General features: G+C 47.5%; 1 protein-coding gene across 2 annotated transcripts in view; it reads left to right on the forward strand.

Moving 5' to 3' along the window:
* Window positions 1-17,819, forward strand: part of LOC119461839 (superoxide dismutase [Mn], mitochondrial-like) — a 79,025-nt gene that overhangs the window by 13,694 nt on the left and 47,512 nt on the right. For both annotated transcript variants that reach the window (XM_037723210.2, XM_049672759.1), the window contains exon 2: window positions 13,665-13,843. In XM_037723210.2, coding sequence (XP_037579138.1) covers window positions 13,665-13,843 — 179 coding nt within the window. The remainder of the gene's footprint in view (window positions 1-13,664; window positions 13,844-17,819) is intronic.

Raw genomic sequence — 17,819 nt, forward strand, 5'->3', positions numbered from 1 at the left:
CCTACACGAAAACAAAAAACGGAGTGTCGCTACTACAGCAGGGCCCGACACAAACGACTTTTTGAGACTAATCACTTCCGTATTCTTCAACATGAGAAAAGTTGTAATGTTGCAGCCATCGTTCTTTCGTCCTCGCTCGCCTTATTCCTCTTCGGAGAATTGTGGCGTGTGGGCAGGGTGGGTGTACGGGCGAAGCGCTGCCCATCTACTAAACCCTTGCCGGCCGCGAAAGGTGCCTCCTACTCGCTCTGTCTTTTCCTTCGAGCGGAACACAAAGCCCAGCTAGCTTCTAGTGTCATTCGTCAAGCAGGTTCCCGTATCCCAGTGGGGAATCCCTGGTAAACAGTCGGTCCCCGCCGCGGAGTCGTTCGTTCCTAACGCCTCGAGCCTGCGGAGGAGTGATGTGGTCCGGCATCAGTCGTTGAAAATGCGCGGCTACCTCGCTGTCCGCTATACCCACCGTCCTGATCGTCCGAGACATCAATATTTATTTCGTTGTTCTGTATTCTTTGTGGGCGCGAAAACATTTCTCTCAATTCGCTCTGACCCATTTCCATCTTGTCAAACGATTCAGCAGCGATTATTCTCCGCTGAACTCTTCTTTGCGCTGAGAGCACAGGCCGATCGCTGTGGTCTGCTGAAAAGAATGACCCGTGCTGCCCTGCATGCCTAGATATCCCGGTGTGGGAAACGCAAGAGCAACAACTGAACGTAACCAGTTGTTTTATCAGCGCCGTCTGAACAAAAGTCAATGCGAGGTGGGGGCGCACGGAAGGCCGTGCCAGTTGCGCGCAACATCACTGAATGCCATTCTCAAAAAACCCGTCCTCATTTTGTGGCCAAAAAACGTGCTAGTATTATTCGATTCTACGAACGTCTGTCACGTTACAATGATAATGTCTATCACATCACACCCGCCAGAGACAAGCGTCAGTGGGGAGTCGAAAGCAGGACTGCAGTATACAGTACAGTGCAAAGAAACGCGTTATGAGAGAGCTGGCTATATATAGAAAGCGACAAGCTAGGAAGTAAAGAGATGCTCTAGAAGATTTAAGAAACAAAAAGCAAAAATGGGCGAGGAAGAGGAGCATGGGGAGAGTGGGGTCAGTGGGGACCAGATGGAAAGTGGTATAGAATGAATCGCCGGAGTGGACAACAATCAAAGATACTTAAGATTGGGTCGCGAGAGTAAAAATGACAACGAATAAAGGTAACGATAACCCGACGGCCAATGCGCTGCTTAAAAAGAAAAAAAAATGTTTTTATAGGGCTAAACCAGTCGGAGGTAGTCTATCGTTACCGGTGCAAGTGATCCATTGACGATGTCCACTACAAGAGAAGGGAAGTGCCGTCGACGGCAGAAAACTAGGTGGGGTGATGAAGTTAGGAAATTTACAGGCGCAACTTGGAATCGGCTAGCGCAAAACAGGGGTAATTGGAGATCGCAGGGAGAGGCCTTCTTCCTGCAGGGGACATAAATATAGGCTGGTGATGATGATGATGATATAGGCAATGTTCCAAATTGGTGGGTTAAATGCAGCTTTTCCAGTAGAAAGCGTATGCAAGTAGCCCATCGCATTATTAGTCTTTATTGAACGGTGCGCTTAGACGGCTGCACTGGAATAATAACTGAGGTCAAATTGTGTGATTTGTGGTCCTGTATCAAGAAAAAAAATAAACATTCTTGCCGAGACGGGATTCGAACCCGCGTACTCACGGTCCCAAGACGAGCGTCATAACCGCTAGGCTGTACAGCCACTTTTTTTTTCTTTATTACATGGGAGCAGAATCTTTAGCAACACAAGAAACAAGGCGCTACAGGTACATATTCAAAAGTCCGGCAAGCATGTGCAAGCATCTAATAAAGGCATCCAGTCCAGCGCTGTTTCTTGAGCAGCGTACACCCTACGAACGTAGGCAGCAGATTCCCGAAAAAACGACCAAGTGCTTTGCGGTGCTTCAGCGTGCCTGTTGCACATTCTACTGCGCCAAAGACTATGCAGACCATGTACTATGAACATGTCATATGGTGGGTCACAGGGATCTTTAAAAGGTAAGAAACAAATTGTGTATGGTGTGATATCTAAATCTTTAAGTGTTCTTTCGAGAGTGTCCCAGAAGAACACGGCATCCCTACAATCGACAAAACAGTGATCAATCGTTTCAGCATGTGGACACAAACAGCAGCTTGTAGACCACGGCACGAAACAGCCCCTTTTTTCTAACTAGGTTTTGACACGAAGGGTTGCCGAATGTAAGTTAAAGAAAAAAAAGTTGTGATCCCTGGTAGAGTGATCATTTGACGGGCACGCTTAAGTACATCTAAGTAGTAACATATCAAATAAGGCGCACGATAATGGGAAACAGAAAAAAATGTGTCCATCAGTGCAGCAGAAATTTCTTTACGTGATGCGGTGAAAATATAATCCATACTAAAGCGAGCTTTAAGAAAGTGAAAGCCTTCAACAACCTCTTTCAAGAAACCCCAAGGAGCAGGTGGTGCATCTGACAGATGACGACACTATTACTGGAAGGTAATTGATTAATCATAATTCTAACATCTCTCTTCGAAATGGACTGTTTACATCACGAAAGAAGAATAACCGGGAGACAAGTTGCCTAACAAATTGTGAACTAGGCCAAGACCACCACTCTCAAGAGGAACAAAAAGGTTATCACGCCACATGGCCTCAACACGCGAACTCCATACATAGGTAGCAAACACACGATGGAAATTTTGCAACCTAAGTCGCAAGCAGTGTAATACCTGCAGGACATACATAAGTCGAGCTGCCAGAAACATATTGCAAGCTTCAGCTTGGCTAAATATGGACAACTGCCGCCCCTGCCAGTTGTTGACCTTAGGTTCTTCCGCTGACCAGTGTGGATTACTATTGCGATATTGAGAGAGGGGTACACCTAAGTACCTAAAGTCTTGCCTCTACTGAATACCTGCGAAGTGAGTTGGCATTGTACACCATAGACCGAACCAAAACCCTGAACTCTTCTCAAAGTTCACTGTTGCACCAGAAGCTGAGCAAAACTGCTGCATTATGGCAAGGGCAGTCTCCACACTTGTCAGCGCAGAAGAAGGCTATGTCATCTGCATAGGCAAGTACCCGGACCTCATTGGATAACAATTTGAACCCGTGAAAGGTATGATCCATCAAAATTTGTGCGCAAAGCAGTTCCAAGTACAAAGCGAATAATAGAGGAGACAATGGACAACCTTGCCTTACCGATGCCCTGAGGTAGATATTCAGATTGACAGTTAACTACTAGCCTTGTTGTGCCATTAGCACAACAGATGGAGATGCATTTAAAGAGACCCAATGTTTATGTGCTCTAAAACACCAAACAAGAAGCAGTGATTAACTTTTATCAAACGCTTTTGCCAAATCAACCTGAACTATTGCAACCTGACCCGCACTTTCTGCCACACACTCCAGCACAGACCGTGCAACGTGGATATTTGTCGGGATTAATCTTCCTCTAATGCCACTTGTTTGATGGTCTCCCACCAATGATCGAATGACTTCTTGAAGGCAACTAGCTAATATCTTCGCAAATATTTTATAATCCACTTTGAAAAGTGATATGGGGCAATATCCCTCAACTTTCTGCAATTTTGTTGAATCACTGCTTTTTTTGGGATAAGTACTGTGTGCCCTTGATAGAGCGTGGCAGGTAGGTATCCAATCCTGTAACCTTCTTCATACACCTTAAGCAAGAAAGGGAGCCAATATAGAGCAAAAGCACTGATAAAATTCCGCACTCAAGCCATCAGGCCCAGGAGTTTTGCCTTTAGTTAGCGACGCCCTTACCGAGTTTCAATGCGAGAACGTGAAGCTATTGGGCAACAAATCGATTAAATGCTGTGTGACGACATCATCGAGCAGTTTAAAAGCCCGTGGGCATCTCCTGTAGTTATGGTGAAGGAAATGGACAAAACCCTATGTTTCTCCGTTGATTATCGTCGACTAAACAAGATCACGAAGAAGGATGTATACCCCCTCCTACGGATAGACAACGCATTGTATCGGCTCTGCAACTCTAAATACTTCTTGTCGATGGATCTCAAGACTGGCTACTGGCAAATAGAAGTCGACAAGAGGGACCGCAAAAAGACTACTGGACTGCCTCGGTGAGTTTAAGGTCATGCTATTCAGACTGTGCTCGGCGCCTGCAACGTTCCAGTGCGTGATTTGAATTGGCAGACCTGTCTCGTTTATTTTGATGACGTTGTTGTCTTCCCCGGGAATTTCGATGATCACCTGAGGCAGCTTGGGACAGTACTAGAAGCCATCAAGTCATCAGGGCTCACTTTGAAGCCGGAAAAGTAACGCTTCGGTTACGAGCTTCTGGCCTTGAGCCACGTCATCAGAAAACCTAGAGTCCCCCCTGATCCGCAGAAGACATCTGCCATCGCTAACTTCCCACAGCCCATTGACCAGAAGGGAGTGTGCAGATTCCTTGGCTTGTGTCCTATTACAGGCGCTTTGTCATAAACTTTTCACGCCGAAGCCTTCCAAGAGTTTAAACAATGCCTGCAGTCACCACCAGTGCTCGCCCACTTCGACGAGGACGATGACACCGAAATCCACACCGGCGCATGTAGGCTAGGCCTCGGCGTCGTCCTAGTCCAGAGGAAAGACGGATTTGAAAGGGTAATTGCTTACGCTAGCCGGTCGCTGTCGAAAGCGGAAGCCAATTATTTTACTACGGAAAAATAATGCCTTGCCATCATTTGGGCTACCACGAAATTCCGCCCTTACCTATAGACGTTTGCACGAGGGCGCTTCCGACGGTCTGGCGTGGAGAGTATGTGTCAGTGTTGCCTGTTCGGTCTGGACTGTGAGCTTGCCTTGCGCTTGCATTGCGGAGTGATAGCTTTCCTTCGATGTTTCCGTTTATTTTTGTCACGAATGACTTGCGCTCGTAAATAATGGCATATATACTCATCAAAAGGCTACAGGCCAGCACTATGCAGTTTGTGGGTGCACAAACAAACAGCGGAAAATAACGATTTTGGGGACTAAGTGTGTCCACAACACAGCACTCCGCGAGACCACTGCCGATGTGATATGTTCACGTTTCGCCAGTTTCCTGCATCACCTGAGGACTTGGCATTTCAGTCTAATGTGAACCAATGCACACATCAGTAAAATAGCGCCTTTTGGTAAACTCTTTTCGGCACATTTCCCAACAGGTTGCGTGAATTGTCAGCTCTTCGATGCAACATTTTCTCGTATGTAGTGGCAGAGGCTATATTTGTTGTTCTTTCAAACACGACTTCATTCCAGTGCCTAATACGTGGATCACACGGCGCACTTTTGATCGTGATCGAGCCCGATATGGGTCGAATTTCTTGGTCGCGATTGGCTTCTTTGCTCAATCTGCGGAACGGAGCCAATCGCGGTCGAACATTCCGATCCAGATCGGTCTCGATCGCTATCAAAAGTGGCCGTGTGACACCGGTATAAGACAAATTGGAGCACTCTGCGAGAGAACTAGTCGGTAAATACACTTCGCAACGATCTGGAAAAATCATCTCCTATGGAAGATGTATGCAGACTCTGTGTCCACCAAAACATAGTCTCTGCGTTCACACGCACCCTGCGCGGCCCTGCCAATAAAGGTAATTAACTTCAACAGTGTAGTGCTGCATCGAGCTCACCCATCTTTGAGCGTTGTCTATGTGCTTGGGCAGCAAGAGAATGTAAAAACGAACGTGTCAACCTCATCAGTGCGGCCTAGCGCCAGTGTTAGAGTTCGGGAACCGTAATGCGCTAACTGTGCGTGGCGTAGAAACGCGCTAAATGAGCCCGCGCAAGTAAGAACGTAAAAAAAACGGTATTCGCATGGGTACGCGGACAATAGCATCATGCTTGCAAGAATAACAGTAACGAAAAAAAAATTCGCACAGTCGATCAAGTGAAATACTTACGTGCGTGCAGAGACTGCTTCGCTGACCACTAAGCGCTTTTCACTCACGGTCAGTAGTGGTTTACTGTCATATGCATATGTATTTATTCGACAATTGTCAAGACTCGACATTACTTTATTATGAACATTGCACAGAAACTAGAGAAAGAGCAGAGATGGCCCTAACGCTGCAATATATTATCTTATTTCGCTTCAGAGATAGCGCACATAAACAATTCTTTCCGCACGCGATATCTTCAATACAAATTTCGCGCACGATCTACGTTAAGGTTGACCGTGAGCGAAGCTTGTTCCAAGTTCAGACATTCGAAAGAAAAGCCATTCTAGGTAAACAAACGTAAAAAATAGGTAAACAAATATATCTTTATAACAAGTCATTTTTTAATCCCTATTGGGATTGACAGTATGTATAAAGAAATAGCTACTAAATACTAAAAATTAAAATCTAGCATCTGGGCTGTATCAGTTGCGCTGGCATATCTGTGATCACTGTCGCGCGTCGGTTCACTGCAAGTACCGCGCTGCTCGATCGCCACGCTTATGCTTTGACATTTGGTTATAAGCACACTGCACCACACCAGATCCAATAAATTTTGCATGATTGAGCTGTTCAGTTGCGTCGGAAGCGTATGGAGTAACCACCGCATATCTACCAACCACTGACACGCGTCGTCGGGCCGCCGGCGCCTGGTCCTAAGCATTGCCCGACAGCTACGTACGCGCCTGCTTTCGCTAAATGAGGCAGCCTTCAACCGCGAAACCTAATGGTGATCAGATTCAATCAACGATACGGTCACATATGTCCAGAAATAACAATGAAATATACCGCTGATTAGCACGCCAGGTCACGACGAAGCAGACACGACTGTCGCCGCTACCGACGACGAAACACCACATCCACTGGCTGGGCTTGCTGTTGCCATGGCACACCACACTGAGCGCTCACGCGAGCACGTGAAACATGTAACAAGTTAAGCCCCACAAGACAAGCGAAACGGAAGAAAACAATCGAAATAATGCGCGGCGAAGATCACACAACCGAAGTGCGGCCGGCCTGCTCTCGCAAGGCGCACAGTCCAAAATGGCGGCATAACATGTTCTGGCGCTAGACGTCGCCCGCGTAGGCAAATGGCGCTGCTCAAACGTCGGTTTGTGAAAAGGTCCCTTCGAAGTCGTAAGCAACTGCAATGCCTTGTGTTGGCTGGAAAATTTAAAAGGACCCTTCAGGACGCCTCGCACGATGGATTATGAGACTCCGGGAATTTGACATATACCGACTGCCTATCACGCTCCCCCATTGACCTTCGCCGCAAGACGACCAGGATGACGACGCCTTCCCAAGAACAATAGGCGTGGAAGACTTTGCTGAACAGTAATGAGCAGACCTGGAGCTAAAGAGCCTCGAGTATTTGGAAGGCAACACCGACATTGTCTCTAGGGCATTTAGGCAAGGATTGTCTTCATTTTCACTGCAACATGACGTCCTCGTAAAGAACTTCTCACCAGTCTGTGCCAGCTACCTTCTTGTTGTTCCCTCAACACTGTGTCCAGAAGTACTGCACACTCTACATGACGACTCAACTGCCGGGCACTTCAGATTCTCCCGGATGCTATCGAGGATACAGGAAAGGTATTATTGGCCGCGCCTGACCGCGGCCGACGTCCGTTAACATGCCGAGACTGTCAGTGACGCAAGACACCACCGACACGGCCTGCGGGATTACTGCAGCTGATCGAGCGTCCTTGCCGACCATTTCAGCAGATTGGGGTGGATTTGTTGGGACCCTTTCTGACATCAACATCTGGAAATAAGTGTATCGTTATGGCTACCGACTTCCTTGCCCGCTACGCCGAAGCAAAAGCTCTACCTGAACGCAGTACGGTCAAAGTTGGGAAATTCTTCGTTGAGAACATCCTGCTGCGACATAGTGCCACAGAAGTCCTCATCACCGACAGAGGAATGGCCTTCACTGCAGAGCTCAGCCAAGCCATTCTGCAATACAGCCAGACAAGCCACAGGTGGACAATTGCCTACAACCCCAGATCCAGTCTTTTGCAATGTAAACCAGTCTTTTTCAATGTTAGTCTATGTCGAGCACAAGGCGTAGGATGCTGTCCCGCCGTTGCCGTACATAACCTTCGCTTACAACAAAGCGGTGCACCAAACAATGCAGATCACACTGTTCAAGCTGGTTTACGGCAGGAACCAGACGACTCTCGACGCCATGCTGTCGCACGTCACCGACGAAGAGAATCACGACATCGCCGCCTATCTCCAGCTGGGCAGAGAAGCCCCCCACAGCTCGCCCGCCCGCGCATCAAGAACCAGCAGAAGTCAGACAGCCGACACTACAATCTTCGACGACGCTACGTCGAGTACCAGCCAGGCGACCGTGTTTGGGTTTGGACCCCAATGCAGTGTTTGAAGACTTAGCGAGAAACTTTTCCAATTTATTTCGAACCCTACAAAATCATCCGAAATATTGGCGCACTGGACTATGAGGGCATGCCACACAGCATTTCACAATCACAGCGGCGTTGCTCACAGCCCGAAATAGCCCAGCTTGTGCGCCTTAAGCCTTTCTACCAGCGCTGACTCTGGGACTTCGTTTCTTTGTTATTTCTCTTCATTGCATGCGCTTTAGTTTCTTGCGCACATGTTTGTAGCATCGGGACGATGCTTTTTTAAGAGGGGGGAATTGACAAGTGTACTTATTTATTCGTTTCTTGCAGACTGCATTTCACCCACTAACAACTTAGGTTTGATACGCTAAGCGCAAGACGTGCCTGCATGATTGGAACATACTCGAATGTTATCGATGGTTCTGTTCGTTGTCTGTTGTCACTGAAGCTTATGTTATCTGATTGTATGCACGACGCGAATTGTGTAGTACAGTTAAACTTGGATATAACGAAATTGACAAATTCTCGAAAAACTTCGTTATAAAAAGGATTTCGTTATATGCAGGTTCTGCACGAAAATTCGAAAAATAAACGTTTACCGTATTTACTCGATTCTAACGCACCCTCAATTGTAACGCGCACCCGTTTTCCGTTTTCGTCGAAGCACTCATCCTCGGAATGTCACACCAGGTACCGGATGCGTGGACGCGTGTCGTTTCGCACAAGCGCGAGGCATCGGAAACGAAGAGCGAGCGTCACGATGGCGTCTTAGCGTCGTATAGTGTTACAGTAGAACCTCGCTGTTCCGTTCCCGGGGGCTGCGTTTTCCCGGCTGTTACGTCGTTTTCGACCGGTCCCGGCACAGCTCCCATATAACTCAATGCACTGGTAACCCCGCTGTTGCGTCGCAACTGTGGGACCGTTCCCGCATCATACGTTGCGAACTGCCACCCCGCGCTGGCCCTAGCGGCCATTTTGACTTTTCATGTCGCTTGGCTTGGTGGCTTGACGATGGCATTAGCCGCCCAAAGTGCCGGGGGCGACAACTATGACGTATTTTCGGTTTCCGCCAGCAAAAGTATGGCCGTTGAGATCCGTATTTGCTATATAACGATCGTGTCCATGACGCGTTGTGGCCCTATAATTGGTTTTGGCTCATAGATATTGCGTATATAAGGGTACGGCCACGCTAGCGGCAAAAAACGCGCGCGTCATGCAGCGAGCGGCAAGTTGCCGCGCGTCAGCGCCTTGCCGCGAGGCCACCGTGGCACGCGCGTCTCGCCGCGCGGCAGCGCGATAAGATCTCCCGCGCTCTCCGAACGGGCAACACCGCGAGCGCTCGTTGTTTCATGCGAGAGACGACGATCGTCGATTGAAAACCCGGCGCGGACCGGCAGCGTACCGCTTGTGATGGCTCCGTGACGTCACCCTCGGCGCTCTTGATTGGTTCTTCATCTCGCGGAACGCGGCATTTGCCGCAGAACCCATTTCGCGCGGCACGCCGCAAGACCCCCGATTCCTGCCGCTTTTGCCGCGCGCGTCATGACGCGTTGCCGCGCGTTTCAGACGCGCGTTTTTGCTGCGTGTTTTTGCCGCTAGCGTGGCCGTACCCTAAAGTCCAAGGGCGATAACGCAGTCGCCGCGCGCCGTATGCTGTATGTGCGAGTGAAAACGTGCGAGGGAAGCCGACGACCGCGCCTAAATCTCGCGCGCGCAAGAAAAGCAGGGAGGAAGCGCGCCTTCTTACGTTGCGCTCGAGGCACCGGCGAGGGGGGAGGGATAGCGGGGCGGCGCGCGGTCGCGCAGGCCGTACAGTTATTTGTACATGAGGAATGTTGATACAAAATGGAGGAAGCTGACCAGAAAACTGTCAATCAAATATTTGGACTGCAGGAGGGGTGCGAACCAGGAAACAGCGTTTAAGAAAAAGGTTAAGGAAACAGAAAGGGGTCTGTGGAAAACAGGAATGCAGACGAAATCAGCACTGGGAACATACCGAACTTTCAAGCAAGAAATTGCCAAAGAAAATATCTACGATAATTCTAGGGGAAGCTCTTTGTTGTTTGAAGCCAGGACGGGAGTATTGCGGACTAAGATGTACCGAGTCAAGTACCAAGGTATACACACGTTGTGCTGTGCGTGTGGAGAAGAAGAGGAAACGGCTGAACACCTCATACTTTTCTGTAAAGTGCTTAACCCTACAGTGCAAAGCAACGGGGCTGATTTTTTCAAAGCATTGGGGTTTAGGGACAGTGAAGGCAAAATAGACTTTAAGCGGGTAGAAATAACCAAACAGAGGTTATCTGATTGGTGGATAAAATCAAGGCAGGGGTGAAATTTCACCCACCACAAAGTACAAAATATGTTAATAGTCATGGCTAGGTGGCATATGCCACTGTCCGGTTTAGAGGGTTCAGCCTCATCCATCCATCCATCCGTATCTTGAAAGCGATCTGTGTTGGGGCAGAGTCTAGCAGTGTAGGTGCGTTGGCGGCTCGTAGCTTCTGCGTGCTGTGTGTTCTCGGCGCTCAGTTTGCGTTGAAGCGATAGACAACAGCACGAAGGTCACTTCGGTCGCTTCTCCAGCGGCACATCCACCCGCCGCCAGCGTTTGACAGCGCTCATCGAGTCTGATGTGCCACAGCGTGTACCAGCGCGTCGGCAACATCAGCTGGAAAAGGAGAGAGTACCGGCTTGGCGGTCTAGGCCAGCTGCAGCAAGCGGCAGGATCAGATTTGAATGAAGGGAGGGGGAAAGGTCACGCCCGCGGCGGCAAGATCGCCAGGTCGAGGGATGCAGGGCCGCCTCACAAACTCACGCACGCACACGTGCGCTCGCTTCGCATTCCATCGTGGCGGAGAAGGTGCTTCCGGTTGCTGCTCGCGCAAAAATGACAAAATTTGGGGCGAAATCTCTAGGTGGTCGGAGGGGAAAATTCGTTATATCGAGGGGGTCTCCCGCTGCCACTTCGTTACGTAGAGGTCTCAAATACATGTGCTTCAATGGAGTAACGGCGGGGAATCGAAAAACTTCGTTATATCCAGGAATTCGTTATATGGAAGTTTGTTATAAGTAGGTTTAACTGTACTTTCTGGAAGACATGCAGGCACCAGCAGTTACTCTGGAACAATGACTCTTGTATAAAAGCCGGTGCACTTGACCGGCAGATCAGATTTTCAACGATTGCCGACTGTGTTTTATTTATTTATTTATTTATTTATTTATTTATTTATTTATTTATTTATTTATTTATTTATTTGTTTATTCATTTATACTGTTGGCTGATGGGGACGTTACAGGGTGGATGTCTTAAAACTTTATTACAATGTTGCACGCCACAAGCACGAACGCATTGAAGCATAAGGAGAAAATGCAAGCGCTGCACACATCACACAATGAATACCAGTACCTCAGACATCATGTACATTAGTAATAGAGATCTAGTATTGAAGGGAAGGAAACAAAATAAAGCGGACGATGCACGCAATGCATGTTCGATGCATGACGACACATGTTCGCCATTAACGCTGACGGTGCATTAACGTTGACGATGAACATGATGATGCATCTTCGCCCAATAAAGAGTTAGTTTCGCCATTCACAGTTTTGCTACTGTGTCCTTGACCGTCACTACCACATGACACTATGGTGAGGTGAGGACTGCAGAGATTCGCAGAAGAAACATAATAAAGCATGGGAAAAGCTGTGTCGATGCCCAAACGCTGAAAACCTTGCTGAACGAAAGTGCGTCAAGTTAAAGAACAAACTGTGAGAGGTTTGTCTCATACATAAATTCTTACAGAGAGGAGGCAAAAGGTTGTCTGAGAAGGCTAAAGGGGACCCATTGCCCTTGGCCGACGCTTTGGATGAATACCTCGTCTTGCTCTTTTCTTTTTTTTTTACACTGCTGCAATAACATGTTTTCATATGAAAACTGATTACCTGTGCTTTGTCAAGTAATTTTGTCATATGCTTCTCTTGATCGCATTTAGTTGTGTACCTTATTCATGTTGTTCCCCCCTTACAATAATGCCCAGTTTGAGTGCTGCAGGTATTTGTGTAAATAAAAAAAATAGAGACCCCTACACACTTCACCCTATGGCATCCCACAATTTAACTTTTAACGATGGCGACTATGGAGGGCAACCACATAGGCCAGCACAGTGGCACTAAACGGAAGAAGGATAATATTTGTTCAATACAATTTTGTTCAGTTTTTGTACAAATGCATCTTCAAGTCTGCCACAAAGGGCCTGAGAGGCGGGCAACAAGGACCACTGCTCAGTGGCAGAAAGTAAGGCTATGAAAAACATATTTAGAGATTGCACCCTCATCACATGTAACCCTTGTGTAGGGTGTGCCCCTCGGCGTTCGTTCACCTAAGTTCTGTCTATAATAAAAGGGTGCCTGTTGCTCCCGACCTGCTGTGCCACTTTTGGGCCGGTATTTTATAGCGATGCCTTATGCCTTATTCTATACTAGTCTTATCATCCACTGCTTACGGCCCGCTGATCCTGTTGATAACATGAGCGGACTCTGACAACTGACCAAGCGCGAAAAGCATGGAAAGGCATTAGCATTGGAAAGGCATCGCTAGAAATACAGGCCTTGCTCTTGTTCATCCCAGGCGCCTTACACTTGGCATGCCCTACAGGTTGTCCAAATGAATGCGCCGCCTTCGAATTAGTGAAAGTTTGATTCCATTAATGCATACGCACGCTGGGACCAGAGAGCAAATTGGAATTATTCCATTTTCCAAGGTAATGAGGGTTGCGATTTTACTTAAACTACGTAATGTCCCGTTGTAGTGATGGTGACCAATATAACTGCCAAAAAAATGCTAGTTAAAAAAAATCTAGCTCTTTACTGGACGAACTTGTTCTCAGCCAAAAAAAGCAGCGCTCATGGCCGAACAAGCACAGTAGTTGAAATCTGGTCTGGTAGGGGTCATGACTCCAGTGCTGTTGCTCGTGTGTGCTCCAGAATGTGTAGCACCGTTCACATCGCACACATAGTCTGATTAGACAAGACTCTTTCACTATAGAATCAGCAACCCCATTCAGGCAAGTTATGATACAAGTCTCGTGCCAAGGAATAACTTTGTAACTGTGGTTAGACGCTGAAAATAGTCGCCGAAAATAGAACACGAGCAAGGTATGTGTATCAATATTTGAAATCACTTGAAAGAATGAAGCCATTGTGTAGTTTACTAAACTTTGTCAAACGATGTGGGATCTGTCTTCCTGTAAATATGCAGAAAGGCCAATTTTGAAAGAAACTGACGCATGTCTTTCATGTCCCCTACTACTTGGCAGCCTTGGCCGTCCAGGAGTACGCAGTAAGCACACCCTGCCTGACCTGCCGTACGACTACAATGCCTTGGAACCCATCATTTCGACCGACTTGATGCGGGTCCACCATGACAAGCACCATGCGGCTTATGTGAACAACCTCAATGCTGCTGAGGAGAAGCTGTCCCAAGCGCTGGCCAAGAGTGAGTGCAACGAGAGGCATCTTGCAGCCATCTCTCCTGACAACACAGCTGTTGCAACTAATGCTCTCAAATAACACTTCTGAACATGCATTGAATAGCTTCTTCCATATATGTGCACAATATCAGCAGAAATGAGTCATCCGTAGTCACAATCATGCCAAGTGGCAGAAGCCAAGACAATCATTGGGGAAGTTCATTGTAATGTTTAATTGAAATGAAAGTGGACGAAAAGCCAGGTACTGGTAACGTGATCAAGCGCGCACGTCTTTCCTGCCAGTGGTCGCACATGGTTGTGAGCACAGCTGATCACATACGCAGCTTGCGCGCCCAGTTTTAGAGATGGTCTGCCGCTTGTGCAAAGAGTTGGCATGCCGAGATTGCATGGCATCATGTACGCTGTCCTCTCGCGCTTTTAGTACTTGTGGGTTCTTGGTGTCTCACAGGAGACCAACCACCGCGGGTTCGAGCTTAGTGAGCCACAGGGCCGCGTCAGCCGTCGCGTCCAGCACCGCTCGCGCGCGAGCTCAGAGGCCGCGAGGGGCCACCGAGCGACGCACGCAAAAACACAGTAAAGCCCTGAGTTGATGGAAACCGTTTACTTAATCCGTCAGCACCACCACTGCACTAACGCCCGCACGGCGGGGAGCCAAAGGGGTCCCGCACCGGGGCGAAAATACAATAACAGGCGCCTATAGCACGTCGCGGCGAGAGCACAGGCTCAAGCTGGGACACGCCGCTAGGAAAAGTCCCGGCGGCTATGCTACTTGCTCTGGCGATAACGAATGGGTCAACTCGCGAGAGCACGGGCAATCTCCTTCGGCTTAGGCTTTCGGCAAGTGCGGCTTGGTGTGGTACGACCTCACGCGAGCACTATGGCACCGCTCGTCGGCTTAGCATTGGGAAAAGGATCAGCACAAAGTACGCGCTCCCCGCACGGGCAAAGGCACCGTGTGCAAGCCCCAGTCCTAGTCACAAAGGTGTCGGCAGATGAGAGGAAAGCATGAACGTACCGTGCTCTGGTCCCTGAGAGAGGAGAGGGCCACGCTCCGCTGCTAGCAGCCGAAACGCGGCCGCCTCGTGACATCAGCGCCCCGCCCTCAGCGCAACCGCCGCGTGCGCAGCGCCACCGCGGGAACCGGTTACGCAGGACGGGGAAAACCCGGGGGACGGCAGAACAGGTGAAGCCACGCAATGGCGCCGGCGCAACCCTCAATCCCCACATACTGGAGGCTTCGTAATCCTGAGTTTTTGAGATGCCTTGAAGCGAAAGGCTCCCCCCTGCTGCCGGCGCTTTTCATGATAGTGTCGTCCCACTGCGGGTGACAGTATAGGCCTTGAAGGCAAACGCGACTCTCAAACTTAACAAAATTGATTTTATTTTTCTCATTCAAGTTTATTTTTTCCGATTGTCCAATAATTGAGAAAATGTTGCAGCCCCTTCCATGTAAGAAAAGTCCATCGGCAACTGCAGTTGCGTAAAAGGTTGAATTTCAGTATAACGAAGCAAATTACCTATTTTAGGGACTTCGTTATATTAAGGTTTGACTAGTAGCCAGTGTGGTCATGATGATAATACTCTGCTCGTGGGTCCACAATGAAACCTTCCTTTCTTGAGGCGGGTCATATTCACAAGTTCAGGCATTGTGGCAGCCTCACACTTCGACCGGCGCTTTGGCTGGTGTAGCCAGCCTCTCTCATGTCGTTCTGATCCAAGGAGGCCAGTGTGTTGTGGAAAACCGCTAGAACGTGTTCTCTCATGTGACGGACATTGAGTTTTGGTGTATGCACAGTATATTGCCACTGGTAGATATATAAAGATATACTTGGAAGCTCTCTACAATGAGCTGCAACACAGCCAAGGTGGCGGAAAGACAATATTTACAGTCGTCACTCTTTTCCACACAGTGACCAATGTCGTCTGTCACATTGCTCGCAGTCTCGTGACATTGATCTCTGGCTGGGAAATCGCTGACCTTGCACCTAAGACAGGGTCAAAAGTTTGTATGCTTTAAGGCAGGAAGCATGCACGTCTGAGGAAGTAGAAGACATGGTAGGATCAAGCGGGGCTATTAAGTAAGTAATGTCTGTCACTTGTCGCAGGACACGATAAGGGCCAGAGTATCTCGAAAGTAGTTTTTCAGAGAGGCCAACGTGCCGAGATGGGAACCAGAGCAGAACAAGGTTACCCACGATGAAGTGGATGTCATACAACTTCTGGCGTGTCTGCATGTGACATGCCTTTTCTGCTGTAGCAATAGTGTCGCGAGCATACTTGGGCAGGGGTCGGAAGAAGTGTGTCAAAAAGTGTGTTGGTCCATACAGAAGATAAAAGGGAGAGTTGATATGGTGTTATGGTGCGACTAGTTATACGTAAAGGTAACAAAAGGTAGCGCAGTGTCCCAGTCGTGATGATTATATGAAACATATATAGAGAGCATATCAGTGATCGTGCGATTCAGGCATTCAGTAAGACTGTTCGATTGAGGGGGGTATGCAGTCATAAACTTGTCTTTGGTGGCACAAGCACGAAGTAAGTCTTGGAAGACTTCAGATAAGGAGTAGCAACCCCGGTCGGTAAGCAGCTGACAAGAGGATTTTACACAAAACACTGATAGGATGGGCAAAAGAGGTGTAAGGTGTTGCAAACCTGCCAAGTCTCCCCGGATTACCCGCGAGACTCCCAGATTTGGACCGTTTCTTCCAGTTGTACGGTTGACAGGAAAATCTCCTGGAAATTTCAGTTGCATCCCGTTTCTATCCGTGTCCAGCGCTTTGTCAGGCCACAATGGCAAATAGAATCCAACAATCCAATCCAGTTGAGTTGAATTTATTTAACCACATGGCAGGTACATAAACGTACACATAGACGTGGTTGGATGTGATGGGAAAAAAGCGGCAATTCACAGCTTGACTGGCCCCATCACCCGGCAAACAAAACAAAATTAAAAATTTTCAAAATTACAGGCAGCTGAGAGTGACAACACAAAAGGAACACGCATGTGGCCTGTCACAGCAAACCATAAAATAAAACTCTGAAATACATTAAAAAACATTCGAAAACAAAGCAATAGATAAATGAATGACACTAATTAGCCATCACAGAAAAATGACCTAATATTCATGACTAGCACAATCGGAACATCTATGTAATATATCAGTTTTAGACAAGATACGTAAACTTTCAATTGTTAACTTCCACTTGTTCAGTACACTAGGAAGACAGAAATGTAATGTTTGGAGTCCGTAATTAGTGCGAGGACATTCTCTGTATGTCGAGTGACGCGACTGGCAGGATTTGGTTGCAAATCGGCCACAGTACGTAACTTCCTCTGCGTATTTCTCATTTAAATGTTGACAAACTGTTTACTCTTAAAATTCTATACTTTGGAAAAAAGAAGTGGTGTGTGCGTTATGTGCCTGTACACCTTCAATGCACCGTAGGGCCTTTTTTTGTAACAGTACCAGATTATTTAATGGAGCCTGTGGCCCAAACAAGATGACAATAATATAAATGTGAAGAAAAAAGAGCGGTATATAATAATAGTTTTTGTTTTACAGGTAATATATTTTGACACCGACGCAACACACTAAAACTCTGCAAAGTTTATGACTTATGTGTTCAGTATGGTAATTCCATGCCATATGTTCGTGAAAGAGAACACCAAGAGTTTTAACTGTTGGGGAAAATTCAATTTCGTTATTATTAAGGGTTAGCTTGAGAGACGTTTCGTAAAATTTGGATTTCGCACGGAATAGTACAGCCTTGGTTTTAGAGCAATTAATGTGTAGTGAATTTGCCACAGTCCATGCATGTATTTTATTTAGAACTTCATTAGCAGACATAATGAGGTCATCAGCCATTTCACCAGAAAAAAATAGACTGGTATCATCCGCATAGATTACATATTCTACAGAGCTGTCAATTTGTACAATATCATTAATAAAAATATTAAATAACAGAGGTCCCAATACGCTG

This window comes from Dermacentor silvarum, chromosome 8, assembly GCF_013339745.2.
Source record: "Dermacentor silvarum isolate Dsil-2018 chromosome 8, BIME_Dsil_1.4, whole genome shotgun sequence".
In the NCBI taxonomy this organism is placed as follows: domain Eukaryota; kingdom Metazoa; phylum Arthropoda; class Arachnida; order Ixodida; family Ixodidae; genus Dermacentor; species Dermacentor silvarum.